This window comes from Perissodus microlepis, chromosome 12 (assembly GCF_051167445.1).
Source record: "Perissodus microlepis isolate ML-2025 ecotype Zambia chromosome 12, ASM5116744v1, whole genome shotgun sequence".
Taxonomy (NCBI): domain Eukaryota; kingdom Metazoa; phylum Chordata; class Actinopteri; order Cichliformes; family Cichlidae; genus Perissodus; species Perissodus microlepis.
The window spans coordinates 5,821,605-5,836,369 of record NC_140472.1 but is presented as its reverse complement, the minus strand read 5'-3'; the positions used below and the strand labels follow the sequence as shown (position 1 = coordinate 5,836,369).

Genomic DNA, 14,765 nt, shown 5'->3' with positions numbered 1-14,765 from the left:
GTTATGGCGTTCCATGTATGCCCTGCCTGCTAGCATCTTGCACCCTGCTGTTATGTGCTGGATTGTCTCTGGAGCATCTTTACACATCCTGCACCTGGGGTCTTGCCTAGTGTGATAGACCCCAGCCTCAGTGGATCTTGTGCTTAGTGCTTGTTCCTGTGCTGCGTGCTTGTTCCTGTGCTGCCATGATTAGTGCCTCTGTGCTGTCTTTCAGTCCAGCTTTGTCCAGCCACTGGTAGGATTTCTGGTTATCAGCCACCTCCTCTATCTGCCGGTGGTACATACCGTGCAGGGACCTGTCCTTCCATGATGGTTCCTCGCCTTCCTCCACTTTCTTGGGTTTCTGCTGTCTGAGGTATTCACTGAGCACTCGGTCAGTTGGGGCCATCTTTGTGATGTATTCGTGGATGTTCCTTGTCTCATCCTGGACTGTGGTGCTGACACTCACCAGTCCCCGGCCCCCTTCCTTCCGCTTAGCATACAGCCTCAGGGTGCTGGACTTGGGGTGAAACCCTCCATGCATGGTAAGGAGCTTTCTTTTCTTGATGTCAGTGGCTTCTATCTCCTCCTTTGGCCAGCCTATTACCCCAGCAGGGGTAGCCCAGATCTTGTTCTTACCGTTCTGCTGACTCCTCAGGACTTGCCTGACCCTCTGCAGGTACTTGGTGGTTGCAGCTTTCCTAGCGGCCTCTTCATGGTTCCCATTCGCCTGCGGGATCCCCAGGTACTTGTGACTGTCCTCTATGTCTGCAATGTTGCCTTCTGGTAGCTCGATCCCCTCAGTTCTGACTACCTTCCCTCTCTTTGTTATCATCCGACTACACTTCTCCAGCCCGAATGACAGTTATTTTTGGACAGGTATTGAACAGGTATCATTGTTGTGTGTTCTAGTATTCATTAGCAAATGAATGAACTCAAACCTAAAGCTGAGGTATGACAAGTAGCAGCTGAAAGTAGCCAGTAGGAAAAGATCTTTTACAAAATACTAATTACAGAGGCTTTAAGGAATCAGTCATTCATGTGGCAGATTGAGCTACAGAGACTCCACGTTGCTTTTGATTGAGTATAGTAGTGTCTGTAATGTAACTATACATCAAAAATGAACAGATGATAGAACTTATCTTTTATTGATGTTGGCTGTTTATTTGAATTTTGTTATTTTAAACTTCTATCCTTCCTCTGTGGTACCAAAATGAAATCTCGGTGTATCTGCCTTTATAAGTCAATTACTGTAAGTGCAAATGGTGTTGGGTTCCAGTCTGTGGTGGGAAACAATAAAGCCAGCTCTTTTTTTTTCAATACTGACATCTCTGCCCATGCAGCTGTTAAGTCCAGAGTGCCGGTCTCACTGTGTGTAGAGACTCCATGGATACAAGCAGAAACAGTCCCCTGTTTATCCTTTTAAAAGACTCAAGCTTTGTGAGCGAGGAGAGGTGGATGCAAATGAGGGAACATGCGTGTGTGTGTGTGTGTTTAACTCTCTCAGGGCGGTGGATGTGTGAAAAAGTGCAGACCACAACACTAAAGTGCTTTTATTGTTCCACTTTGTGCCCAGTCCAGTCTTCTTCTACCTCTAGTATCACTGGAGCTTAACTGCTGTCAGGAGTCTGGACCTGAAAATGTTTGTGACTGTCTTGTTTGGAGGTTAGTAAAGTTGTTGGGCATGTTAATACTGTGCATGCAGGCTTAAAGGTTTGCAGGCATGCAGGTTTGGGTTTTTTTGCACTTTACAGCATTTGTTCCAATTTTTTTGTGAATGCATGTGCATGACTTCTTGGCAGAGGGCAGGATGGAAATGTTCAATCTCAACTGTAAGCTGATAAACTTCCTCCATCATTTGAAAGAGAGGGCCGGTGTGGACTCCAAAGGTACTGGGGACTGAAATGCTGGATCATTTTAAATTGTTCTTATACAAATTCTAAAAGCAAAAAAATTCTTCCTGCAGATTGTGTGGACCTGATGGACAGCAGTGGTAAAGTGATGAACCTGGCAGCCAAGGAGCACAGTTTGGCTCTGGCCAGCAGTGTGCTGGTAGCCAGACACTACTACGTCCTCCTGCGAGTCTGCCGTGAGTCTGTCTGGTCCATCCATCAGCAGGACTTCAGAGGAACAAACACCCAGATTATAAAAGCATTTTCAAAACCTAATCATGTTATCAGTGTCTGGTCTAAATAATTAGATTCCAAATATATTGATGTAATGATGATAAGTGGCAGGACGAACTAATTCTGGTGCTTTCAGGGGTATTGTGAATGAAATGCATGTTGCCATCCTAATTTTTTGAAAGCTGAATGTAAAGTATGATTTTACCTGTGTTTGAAAGCATGCCCGTGACTTCTTGTGCTCCCTCAGGAGACCATGAGGCTGGAGGTCAGAAATATGTCTCCCTTCAGAACAACAACAGTCAAAGTCATCCTGAATTAACAGGTAACAATAAAATAATATTAATGATAAGAATAACATTGGGGCTGTGGAAGTGGCTCTCTGAGGCCTCCTGCTGGACAAACCCATTCCTGCCATTGTGGAAATGCTACAAAACAAACATAAAGTTACCTCATGTGGTTTGTCATTGCTTGTGTTGTAGAACTGCTGAAGAGGCTGACTGACAAAGAGCCAGACAGAAAGACTAAAAAGAGACGGATGCCTCAGTCCAAAAACATTCCTGCAAACAGCAAGAGCCACTAAATTTAACACTGTCAATTTATATGTATAAATCTGAATACTTTGCTATATTTCTATTTTAACTGAGCTAAAGTGGATGATTTATTTTTAGTTAATAATAGTCAATATTGAAGAAGTTCAATAGAATAAGTTACATTTTGAGATTTTGTATTTCTGCATTAAATTGTTACTGTAACCAGAATGTCACAGAGAGGTAAATCAGAAGTATGAGCTGCTGTGTATCTTCCTAGTTTCTTGTGTTTCTAAGCATTTTCCTTTTCCTCATGCCTTTTGTGGCTTCCTGCCTGTCTGTGTGAGTTCCTTTTTGTCCGTCTTTCAGTGACTTTCTGATATATTTTGAGAGCTGTTTCCTTGTGTGGGTTGCTATTTTCTTGACTTCCTGCCTTTGTTCTCTTCCCGCCCTGCTTATTGTCAGATTTCGTTCACCTGCACCTTATATTCTCCATATTGTGTATTTAGTCTGAATCCTTTCCCACAGTTCTTCCTCCCTCTTTTTCTGCATTTTGCCTTTTGGATTTTTTGAAATTTGAACCACTTGGATTAAACTTTTGCTACTTTCTGCAAGTTGGTGTTAAACTTTTCTTTGCGCTAAATAAAATAAAAAAAATAATATAAAAATAAAAATGAAATCAAACAGAATAAACGCGCTTAATGAATTACTGATGGAAAAATTGTCTCAGGTTTTTCTTTACCAGAAATCTAACTGCGGTGTATTACAGTCTGCGCGCTCCCCGTTAATACTGCACTGCCAAAGAATTAATGATGATGTGATTGGATTTGCCTGCATTGAGGACTTGCTTGCTGTTTTCATTAGGAAAACTCAAGGGAACGAAAGAAATTGAACTACACTGATTTTCAGTCATGCACACAGCTGCGGGAACGTGTTAGATGGTGGGGTTGCTTCCACAGGATGTACGCTCTCAACATAAGTATAAAGATTGATATAAACATTTAAGCGTAAATCTACAATGCATGTTTTCATCTGTGATTATGGTCCTTAAAATAAGTATAGAACAATCTAATTAAAAACACATTTGTCCATGAAAGGAGGTCTTGCTAATTAAAAAACGTTGTACCCAGTTTTCCTGCTGTGCGTTCCCAGATAGCAAGGAAACATTGAAACAATGTTGAGTCAATATCAGGCAATGTCATTGAATCAACGTTGAGGTGTGACGTTGACCTAACGTCACTCTTGCACCCTTTAATGTTGAAACAACGTCAGGTTTTGATGTTGAATCGATGTTGAAACCTGACATTGATTCAACGTTATATTTTCTAATACTGTTGACAATGAAACAATGTCAGATTCTGATATTGAAACACTGTTGAGCTATGGTGTTGATTTTCCACCTCTTTCGCACAGTTGCTTTTTATTAAAACAACAGTTAAATCATGACTGGAAATCTACCTTTCTTTATAGGTATTTTAACCAATACTAAACTACTGCATGTTTCCATCAATACTTAAACCACCTAAACACATAATTGTACTTATTCCTCTAATTGGACACCCTTTATATATATAAAAAAAAATGTCTCACAATGTATCATGTCAATATTAATATCCTAAAATAAGAAAGCATTGCATGTGATGTAACAGAGAAAAAAAACTAAACAAAAAAAGGTCAATAGACATGTTTCGTTTGCTAAATACTTTATTAAAAGACAGTTTCCTATTTACATTTATATGTTTCACATAAGTTTGTAATTTTTACTCCGGGATGGGGATAGATGATGTGCGTCCTGCGCCACCCATACGATCTGGGGCGTATCGGAGCCATTTCTGCACTGCTTGTGCAAAGACAAACTCGGACATAGAGTTTGCCCCTAACTGCTGCGTCAGGCCATCTAGGACACACACACACACACACACACACACACACACACACACACACACACACACACACACACACACACACACACACACACACACACACAAAGTGAATTAGAGCACATAAATAAGCTCTTGTTAACTGTCTTCAGCGGGGAGAAAGTATGTAAACTCCTAGGCTGATAAACATGAAAGTCACCAGGCGTAAATCTGCAAACTGCCGCATTTGATTCCCAAAGAGCTATGAGCGGAAAAAGTGATAAGTCTTAGCATGGTGTGTCGTGTATCCTTTAAAACAAAAATAAACATGGGGTCCTCGGGCTGTACAAACTACAACCCGAGGACTAAACAAGCTGAAGACCAGACTCCATCTCCAGATTAACCCAACATGAAAGTCTTGTTATTAAGAAAGACAAAGTAATATAGCAAAAACCGGACATAGGAAATGTGAAACACACCCAGCAGATCAATTGATCCCTTTATTGTTCACTTTAGGCTCATAAAACTACAATAAACGGTAAAACTTACCAAATATGCATCTGCACAGCGCTGTATCTTTAAATGCCCTTTTTTGCTTTGTCTGGTCCTTGGTTTTTTTCCCTGCCCAGTTGAGTACCGAGGCCAGCTCGTTTGTAATGGCATAAGCCATTACATGGCGGACTCGCACCTCCAGTGTGGTCCCTCCAATCAAGGCAAAGCGTCTCACCTATAGACACATTTTAAGAGATGGAATTAGCGTGTCTCATGTCTTAAATGTGTATGCAAGTGCTTGTGTGTATAATCAACATGCCGTCGTTATGTATTTAAATCACATCTGACAGCTATTACACTTTATAGTTACAAAGTGTACATAACCTTTATATACTTACCATTGCCTTATTTGCCTCTTGTGATTGAAGAGCTGCCTCTGCATTGTTTAGCTCCTCAATGTTGCGCAAGGGCAAATCCAGAGGCAGTACCCCAGCATCTACCAATTCATTGCCACAGGGACGGCAGATGGCTCTGACCTCATCACGGAGTTCGTTAACTGCTCTGGTCAGGTCTGACAGCATCGTTAACATCTTTTGTGAGGTCGCATCTGTTTCAAAGAACAATTCTAGAAAGATTAATGGCTTAAGCAGTGAGAGGCGAAAAACTAATATATCCATAAGTGATGGTGTAACATTCTGCATTCAAGTATAAGTTGTTCTAACTGCTAAAAGTGTTTGCTAGTTTTTGCATGTCACATATATTTGATATTTGTATATGTAGCTTGCCATCACCAGTGTGTGAATTGTGTGTGAATGGGTGGATGACTGAATGTGTAAAGCGCTTTGGGGTCCTTAGGGACTAGTTAAAGCGCTGTACAAATATTTACACCATGTAAAATCTGAAATTCCAAGATTTTCGAACTTGCCTTGTAATAGTGGCCTCACAGAGTCTCTGGAATCTACAGGAAAAAAAAAAAAAAATCACAACAAGATGACATTCAGGAGTATAAACTAGTGTTTTGAAGATAAGAGCACAATGACATTGTGATTCAGCTTTAAAAGCATACCATCTACAGGGAAGTCCTCGACATCAGACTCTGCATGCTGGGGAGATCGCAAAGCTGTGTCGTTTTGTGTGTTCTGCCGGAGTGGCGAAAGGTGCCGGAAGCTGGGGGGGCATTATGATGCCTGCTGTCAGTGGGCTGGGGGGGGGAAGACTGCAGTCACAGTCATTATCCTTGTCGGGTGATACATAGGTCTCACATACTTCTGAAATCTGCTCATAGCAACTGGTAAATACTTGACTGTCTATACCTGGGTGACAACAGTGGGACACACCAGACTCTTCCGCAACCTGCGGTCACTTAACTTCAACTTGTGCATTGCCGTTTTGGTTATGTTTTTCAGCAACCATCTCTTTAAAGTGCCTGATTATATCTGACTCTGCTGCCTCAACCATTTTCCGTAATTTGCGCCTCCTTGACCAGCGTGATGTCATTGTCAGTGTATATCAGATTAAACAAATAGTGCTATATTTGGAAATAGCCAAATAAGCAAATTGTTTAACACTAGGAATTTATTTAAGGACGTGAGTTTCTTACTTATTGATGGTAGTTACCAAATCAGATCTGAAAAAAAGAGGAAAAATAGGGCACAATGTCAATAAAGAGGGAAAACTAGATACAAAGACGGCTCATAGAAGCTGAACCGAGTCCTATGTGTGAAGGAACAGTAACTGCGTGTGTATATGTAAGCATTTAAACACTGAAGATAATAAAATTAACAGTATTTTGTCTAAGTTTGCCATTGTAGGAATTCATGGCACCGAGACAAAAACGTGGGGCACAGTGTGACGTCAAAATAGGCGCACACCTTTGACGCTGCGTTTTCTCCGTTTTCCTCGTCCACACGTAAATGCTGAAACGGAGTTTTCGAAAATATCCACCCTGGCAGGCGTCTTTAAAAATCTCAGTTTTCAGTTAACGAAAACGCAGTTTACGTGTGGACAAAAGGTGCAAACGCAAGTTAGGTGAGCGTGCAACGTAAAGTTAGGTGAGCGTGCAACGTAAAGTTAGGTGAGCGTGCAACGTAAAGTTAGGTGAGCGTGCAACGTAAAGTTAGGTGAGCGTGCAACGTAAAGTTTGAATTGAGTGCGAATTGAAGCGGGTGCTCTCCAATCATTAAAAGTAACAAAGTCATTGAACACATTTATACAGTTACCTTTACGTTTATCAATCATATATCACAGATTTACAATTTTTTGTAGTACTATGCTAAAAAGCAACTACAGAGCGAAAGTCTGGGTCAAGCGCCGAGGCGACGGCAAGAACAAAGTCACCCTCGAAGCGTTAGAGCTAGCTGAATATAACGGAAAAGTATGAAACGAAATGTTTTCTTTGTTGATAGACTTTGTTCGCAGTGCAATTTATTTGTTGTCGGATTGTAAGATGAAAGTAGACACAATTTCGGGCTCCCACATTTTGTCCGAAACTGTACATTAACAAGTTTTTACTGTTATTCAAATGCAACCGTGGAAATAACGAATAGAAAAAAATTAATTCATTCTTACCTTATACTAATCGTGGTGCAGCCCAGTGCAGTGCATGAACTGATGCCTTCTCCGGTCAATTCCGCTGAGAGTAAATCTAATGTCCCGCTCTACTGTACAAGACAATGGTTACCTGGAGGGATGTACCACTGAGAGGGGTGCTGCGGAATAGTCCAAGTGATCGCTGCTCCCGGTCAACTATACATAAATTGCACGTCGACACGATTTTTTAAAGCTGGTGAACTAGACCAAAGTCATTGATAACAAAAGAACAATAAATCTACTTTCTCCGGTACTTTATACCCGCTCAGTTGCAATGCAATTTAACGCTCAACTACAAATCGATGGCTTTTTGATGGTGACCGGCGCCGAATGATGGTCAACTATAAATAGACGTTTTCTCGACGTTGTTGTTGTCACCTGGTCGACTACAAATAGATCAAATATCAATGACAAAAAAACAAAGGTAAATCAACATCATTACAACGTCCCCATAGTAAGACCGTCGGTTTACCACGGTATTTCAATGTTGTTACAACATTGGCATTTCAACCCTGACCATAACGACGGATCGGATGAAAAATCAACATCAATTCAATGTCGTCTTGCTATCTGGGTTGCCTTTACCATCCACCAGGGGGTGCTGTAGTTCTCTCAGCAGCCCTACTTCCCAAAGCCTTGCCCACATTACAACATGACTCTGATAAACCAGAAACATGTATTCTTTTCTTTGTTTTTAAATTTTTGTTACATTTAAAACAACTCATTCAATTTCAGTTTCCTTGAAATCTGTTGGCTATTGAGAACAAATGAACTAATGACAGCTATTACGATTTTTCTGAATTGCTAAAACACTAGACTCCATTCTCTAAAACAAATTCTTATAGTGGCCAAAACCTATTTTTCGTATCAAACACTTTTAGCCAAATCTTAAACACAGATTTCTTTCTTTGTCATAGAAGCTTTTTCTTTATTATGTAGAAAAACCGTTAACTATGTAACTTCTTTACACTGACAGCAAGGGGAGTTTCACTGGTCTGGCTCCACTTAAAGTCAAAGTGGACCGCAATGTTAAATGACTTTGACAGCTCTGGATTAGCACATGGATAGGACCAGTAGGAATGTAACTGAGTACCTTTAGCAGTTTACTTAAGTACGGGTTTAATATACTTGCACTTTAAGTATTTCAGTGTTATGCTACTTTTATAAATTTGGAGGTAAATATTTGTTCTTTAATATTCCAGTCCATTTATTTCGAATCTTTATTTTCTTATTATTTTCCAGATGATCTACATTAAAATCAGCAGACGCTGCAACATTAAAGAAACATATATATGTCAAAAGATCATTAGTCGCAATCTAAAATATATAATGTATATGATCCTGAAAAAAGCCATTTTACGATCAATATAATCTCTAGATATAATTTAGGTCCTTTGAATGTATTTTTTGATTATACGGATTGTGGACTGTTGAGCTATTTGGATGGGATTTTAACTTTTACTCACTCGTTTATTTAAACTCTTGTGCAGCATCAGCATCCAATAGAACACAGAGATGCACATGACAATCACGCCAAGTGTTTTAAAGCCATTTTCTACACCAATTTTTATTTGTGATTAATTATTTTGATTTGCTGTGCTGCAAGGAGAAAAATGAAAAAACTGATATTAAATATCAGTCAGCAAACTTAAATTTGTTCTCATTTTGCTGTTACAGAAGGATGTGGAAATATTGAAGAGTATAGCTACTGCTCAGCCTGCTCCTAAGTTTGGTAACACATTTATTATTCAAGCAAACTCTTCAGTTAATCTGCAGCTCAACACAAACGCCACAGCCAGCAGTGCCGTGTCTCAGGTCAATGACCGGCTTCCACAAACCACAGCTGGGGGCTCCTCTACTCTTTCGAAATCACTAAAGATTATATAACGAGAGTAACCCATTAAATACTGCTGCTTCTGCTGTCGAGCTGCAAAACCAACAGAAACCTGCAGAGATGTCCACATGTGAGTTTGAATCTCTGGAGAAATCTCTGGAGTCCCATCTGCCAGAGGCCGAGTTGGTGGAGGTGAAACGCATCTTATTTGGGAAGGAGACAAAGTGAGTTGTTGTACTTATACTGCATTTCTTTTAAATTTACTAAAGGAAGTATCGGGCTTTCCCGTTTCTCTTTCTTTATGTTTCCTTCTCTGTTGTTCTGGTTCCTGGTAAATTATTATTCTGCTCAGTGGACTTTGATCAAGCTGAAGGATAACTTACAGCCAGCACAGAGACAGGTTTGATAAATGTATAGACTAAAAAACCCTACAAACAGTTAGGTCCATAAATATTTGGACAGAGACAACTTTTTTCTAATTTTGGTTCGGTAAATTACCCACAATGAATTTTAAATGAAACAACTCAGACTTTCAGCTTTAATTCACTGGCTTGAATAAAACAATTGCATAAAAATGTGAGGAAGTAAAGCATTTTTTAAACACAAGCCCTTCATTTCAGGGGCTCAAAAGTAACTGGACAAATTCAATAACTGAAAATAAAATGCTCATTTCTAATACTTGGTTGATGGCAATGATGGCCTTAATTTCCGCTTTTTTTTTTAGTACACTTTAGATCAGGGGTGTCTAACTCCAATCCTCGAGAGCTACTGTCCTGCAGCTTTTAGACGCATCCTTGTTCTGACACATCTGAATCAAATGAATGACTTGTTATCAGGCCTTTCCCAAACTTGATGGCATGCTGAAGAGGTAATCCAACCATTTGATTCAGCTGTGGTGGAGTAGGGATGCATCTAAAAGCTGCAGGACAGCAGTGTTGTTCACTTGGTTGGCTGTTGTGAAGGGGTTTCTCATCACCATGAAAATGAATCTGCGATCATCCACCGCTGTTGTCTTCCATGGGTGTGCGGTGTTTTTGCATTGATGAGTTTACTGGTGCTTTCTTTCTTTCTCAGGATGGACCAAACTGTAGCTTTTTCTTCTCCTAATACTGTAGCAATTTCTCGGATGTTTTTTTTCCTGTTTTCACAGCTTAAGGTTGGCTTGTTTCATTTGCATGGAGAGCTACTTTGTCCACGTTGTCTGTTCACAGCAAAATCTTCCAAATGCAAGCACCACACCTCAAATCAACTCCTGGCCTTTTATCTGCTTTATTGATAATGATGTAGCCTTTGAGTCAAAAAAGGGTGGCACATGTTAAGGAGCTGAAACTCCTAAACCCTTCATTCAATTTATATCTGGCTACCCTAAAAATGAAAGCGGCGAGTCTACACATTATGCCCATGTCCATTATATAATATATATAACTATAAAAGTAAGATTTTTCAGTAAATGGGTAAAAAACAAAACTTGTGTCAGTGTCCAAATATATATGGACTTAACTGTATGTGCAGTTTCTGTGTCCAAGCAGGCCATGCAACTCTACAGTGTAAGTATGCTGATCTCTTCATCTTCTCCGCATTTGAAGACTTTATTGTGCATTTACAACATTAAATACTAAAAAACTAAACACGCGCATCAATAACTCCGAGTCTTCTTTTTCAGATCATCTAAAAGTATCATGTCATTTACATAAGAAGTACCTGATTTTTCACTAGTCTCCCTGTCACTGCCACTGAGAAACACCTAAAATGAGTCCAGACAGTTCAGTTTGTGATCTTGTCAGGCCAGAGAAGTACTCCCACTTGCTCTCAGAGTCCTCTCAAGCCTCTTTACCACGAATGCCTACTTGCTCAAGTGCCTGAAAAGATGGTTGCCCACATCTCTGCAGGGGACTTCAGGAGCTCTGTCATTGTGATCAAGGAGTTCTTGAAAAGCTGCCGCCAGCTAACGTACCCTTTCTTTCTCTGAATAAAAATACTTGATAATAATGTATTTATTCATTTATTTTGTTTCAAAGATTTATTTCATTTCTTTCTCAAAGCAAAGACCTGAAACACAAAAAGAACAATGCTTTATTTTCTGAACACTGTCTTACAGGAAGCTGGACCTCTCAGCCTGTGCTGTGGAAGCTGCTTCTGAGCGAGACTTTGAGCTTAAAGGATATAAGTTTGATGCGGCACAGGAACAACTCAGGCCACCCAGAAACATCCGAGTGGGACTCATTCAGCACCACATTGTTCTGCCCACTGATGCCCCCATCCTGGATCAGGTTACTAGTTACGCACTACAGTACTAACCAGAAGACCACATGTACCAAAACTGTTGAGGTACATTAGCAGAGAGATACAGACAGGAAGCTGTAAGGTGTTTGACTGAATGACTTTCTCTAAAACTCTTCATGTACATCATTGTTCAAGAGAAGTATTCAACATGTATCTGCTTAAATAATTTACCTGACCAAAAGCATCAATACCATGAATAAAACTGCTCCATTTCATTGGTAGAAGTGACTGGTGTTAATATTTTATCACTGCTCTCCCTTCACAGATCAGTGCCATGCACAGCCGAATTGGTGAAATGGTTGAGGTAGCAGCCATGTGTGGTGTAAACATTGTCTGCTTTCAGGAGACCTGGAGTGAGTGTCCATGTGCAAGAATTATAAACCTATCCAACAAACATACAGAATAGGTACCAACAGAGACTGGGGTTTTTGTTTCTTTCGTTATCAGCCATGCCCTTTGCGTTCTGCACCCGTGAGAAAGAACCATGGACAGAGTTTGCAGAGTCTGCTGAAGAAGGAAACACCACACGCTTCTGCCAAGAGGTGAGATTGTAGAGCTTTGCTGCAGCGCGGTTAACACGTTGGGGACTGCAAACCTAACAGTTCTGCAATTCTACAATTAGCTGGCCAAAAAGTACAACATGGTCATAGTTTCACCGATTCTGGAGAGAGAGGAGTTACACGGCACCCTGTGGAACACGGCGGTGGTCATCTCCAACTCTGGAAACGTGCTGGGAAAGAGCAGGAAGAACCACATTCCCAGGATCGGGGACTTTAATGAGGTGAGTGGGTGATCTAAACGATCCACTGTGGCTGTGCAGGAACTGAAAAACTGCTGTTGTCATTGTCTCGTGTTTTCTACTCAGTCTACATATTACATGGAGGGCAACACTGGCCACACAGTGTTCCAGACACAGTTTGGGAAGATTGCTGTGAATATTTGCTACGGCCGTCATCATCCACTCAATTGGTTCATGTACAGCATGAATGGAGCTGAGATCATCTTCAACCCCTCGGCTACCGTTGGAGCTCTGAGGTAAGGAAGCCCCCCCCCCATGTCCATGGTGTCCAGTATTGTTTTGCTGGCACATGGTACCAGTGGTAAGCTAAGAAAATGCAAAAATAATAGTGGAATAGTAAGCTTTCTATGGTGCAGACAGCCCTTGTGATCCAGGTATGGTGGTAACTGATAATGTGCTTTAGTCATCCATATTCCTACGTTCAGAAAAAGGTTAGATTAAATACTCAGATTGCCATACCTAGACCCTGAATTCAGGTTGAAGCAATGTTATCATTGAAATGCTGCTACCATTATTACATAGTATATCTAAATAATGTGATGATAATATTGTTTCTTCTCTGCAGTGAGCCCATGTGGCCTATAGAGGCCAGAAATGCAGCAATCGCTAACCACTGTTTTACATGTGCCATTAACCGTGTTGGGACAGTAAGTTTGCAGGAATCATTCCAACATATTTCTGATGAATGACAAAATATGAAATCATGCCAAAAATAATCTTTTCTACAGGAACATTTCAAAAGTGAATTCACGTCTGGTGATGGGAAAAAAGGTAATGTTTTATTTTTTAAGTCCCAAGATGTATTTACGTATCTCTTCATATGGTGTTATCAAAAAATGACTGTATGGTGAAGTGGATGAAGCTAATTCTGCCTGAGGGAGTTAATTCTTTAAGGTGTCCTTAATGAACAGAAGAGAAATGATTTGGTGTTCTTGCATGGAGCTAAATCAGGGTCAAAAATTTTATTGATTTGAAAAAGTGTTGGTTTTTTTTTGTGTGTGTGCAGTTTTTGGACTTGAATAAAAATATTTTTTTATGAAGAAATTTTTTTTTAATTTTTTAAATATCAAAACTTCAAATCACTTTTTCAAATAACTACATTTTGACTCTGATTTAGCTCAATTTTCTTGGCTTTTTCAGCTCACCACGACTTTGGACATTTTTATGGGTCCAGTTACGTGGCAGCTCCCGACGGCAGTCGCACGGCAGGCCTCTCTAGGACCCGGGATGGGCTACTTGTGGTAGAAATGGATCTCAACCTGAATAGACAAATCTGTGACAAGTGGAGTTTCAAGGTAAATTTAACAAATTGTAACCTTTTAAAATGTTAGAAATTTTGATTAGAAATAAAGTTTAATTTAAAATTTCTGATCGTATTATTCCAAAAACAAAGATGAGAAGAACAATATTCCCCTCAGAAATCCTTGAATGTAATGAATGAGTGGCACAAAAAGATTATATGTATGCAGAATTCAAACATGTCTGTATGTCCGCTGCTACCACACCTATATGTGCATCCTCCAATTCTCCAGGTAAATTATGCACAAGCTCTGAAGATGCTGTGTTTTTATTTATTCTTGCAATGACTAGATGGTTGTACATTCACTTCAGCTATTCTTTGCAACCTTGACTGACTTCTTCAGTGTCTTTTTCTTTGCAGATGACTGGACGGTATGCTGAGTACGCAGAACAACTTGCCAAAGCTGTTCAGCATGACTTCAAACCCAAAATAGTAAAAGAGTAGAACATATTCTACAAATAGTGCACATATATTATAGCCTATTTCAGCAGGAAACATGCTTAGTTCAGATTTAATTTGACACAAAGATCACGTCTGTCAGACTGACTGATTTCTATCATTTAATGTGATAAAAAACATTCAAGTCAAACCTTTGTCCTGTTCTCATTTGAACTGTTAAACTGAAACATTGCTGAATTAAAGATCACCTATGAACCTGGTGTTTCAAATCACCTTTTAAATCATTGGCTATAACAGACATTTTCCTACAGGCCACACTGGCTTTTGAACTGGTGTTGTAGCCCGCAGCTCTCCTGTGGCAGACAGCTAACAAGGGGAAAGGTACCACCAGGGTTGAAATGCAGCGGTACTAGAAGTATTAGAAGTACTTTTTAATGGTTTAGAAAAAGTGGTTCCCTGTTTCAAACTGATTCTTATCATTTCATTCAGAATGAACACATAAATCTTCTTAAGGAAGTTATCTGGGTGAGAAGTAGGCCTGAGATGGAAAATCACAGTAGACATAATTTATGGGGTTT

The 14,765-nt window shown here is 40.0% G+C and overlaps 2 protein-coding genes across 2 annotated transcripts; both read left to right on the top strand.

The window, feature by feature from the left end:
- The first annotated feature begins 1,338 nt into the window (after positions 1–1,338).
- c8h22orf15 (chromosome 8 C22orf15 homolog) lies at positions 1,339–3,353 on the top strand. Its single transcript, XM_084945188.1, has 5 exons — positions 1,339–1,644; positions 1,782–1,868; positions 1,946–2,068; positions 2,353–2,427; positions 2,585–3,353. Exons 1-5 carry the CDS (start codon positions 1,620–1,622, stop codon positions 2,683–2,685), a joined length of 411 nt encoding a protein of 136 aa, XP_084801314.1. The 5' UTR covers positions 1,339–1,619; the 3' UTR covers positions 2,686–3,353.
- A 6,146-nt stretch (positions 3,354–9,499) lies between these two features.
- On the top strand, positions 9,500–14,389 carry upb1 (ureidopropionase, beta). The gene is made up of 10 exons (XM_084946129.1): positions 9,500–9,630; positions 11,505–11,676; positions 11,955–12,042; positions 12,137–12,231; positions 12,312–12,470; positions 12,555–12,724; positions 13,054–13,135; positions 13,217–13,259; positions 13,629–13,783; positions 14,149–14,389. Exons 1-10 carry the CDS (start codon positions 9,527–9,529, stop codon positions 14,230–14,232), a joined length of 1,152 nt encoding a protein of 383 aa, XP_084802255.1. The 5' UTR covers positions 9,500–9,526; the 3' UTR covers positions 14,233–14,389.
- The last annotated feature ends 376 nt before the right edge of the window (positions 14,390–14,765 follow it).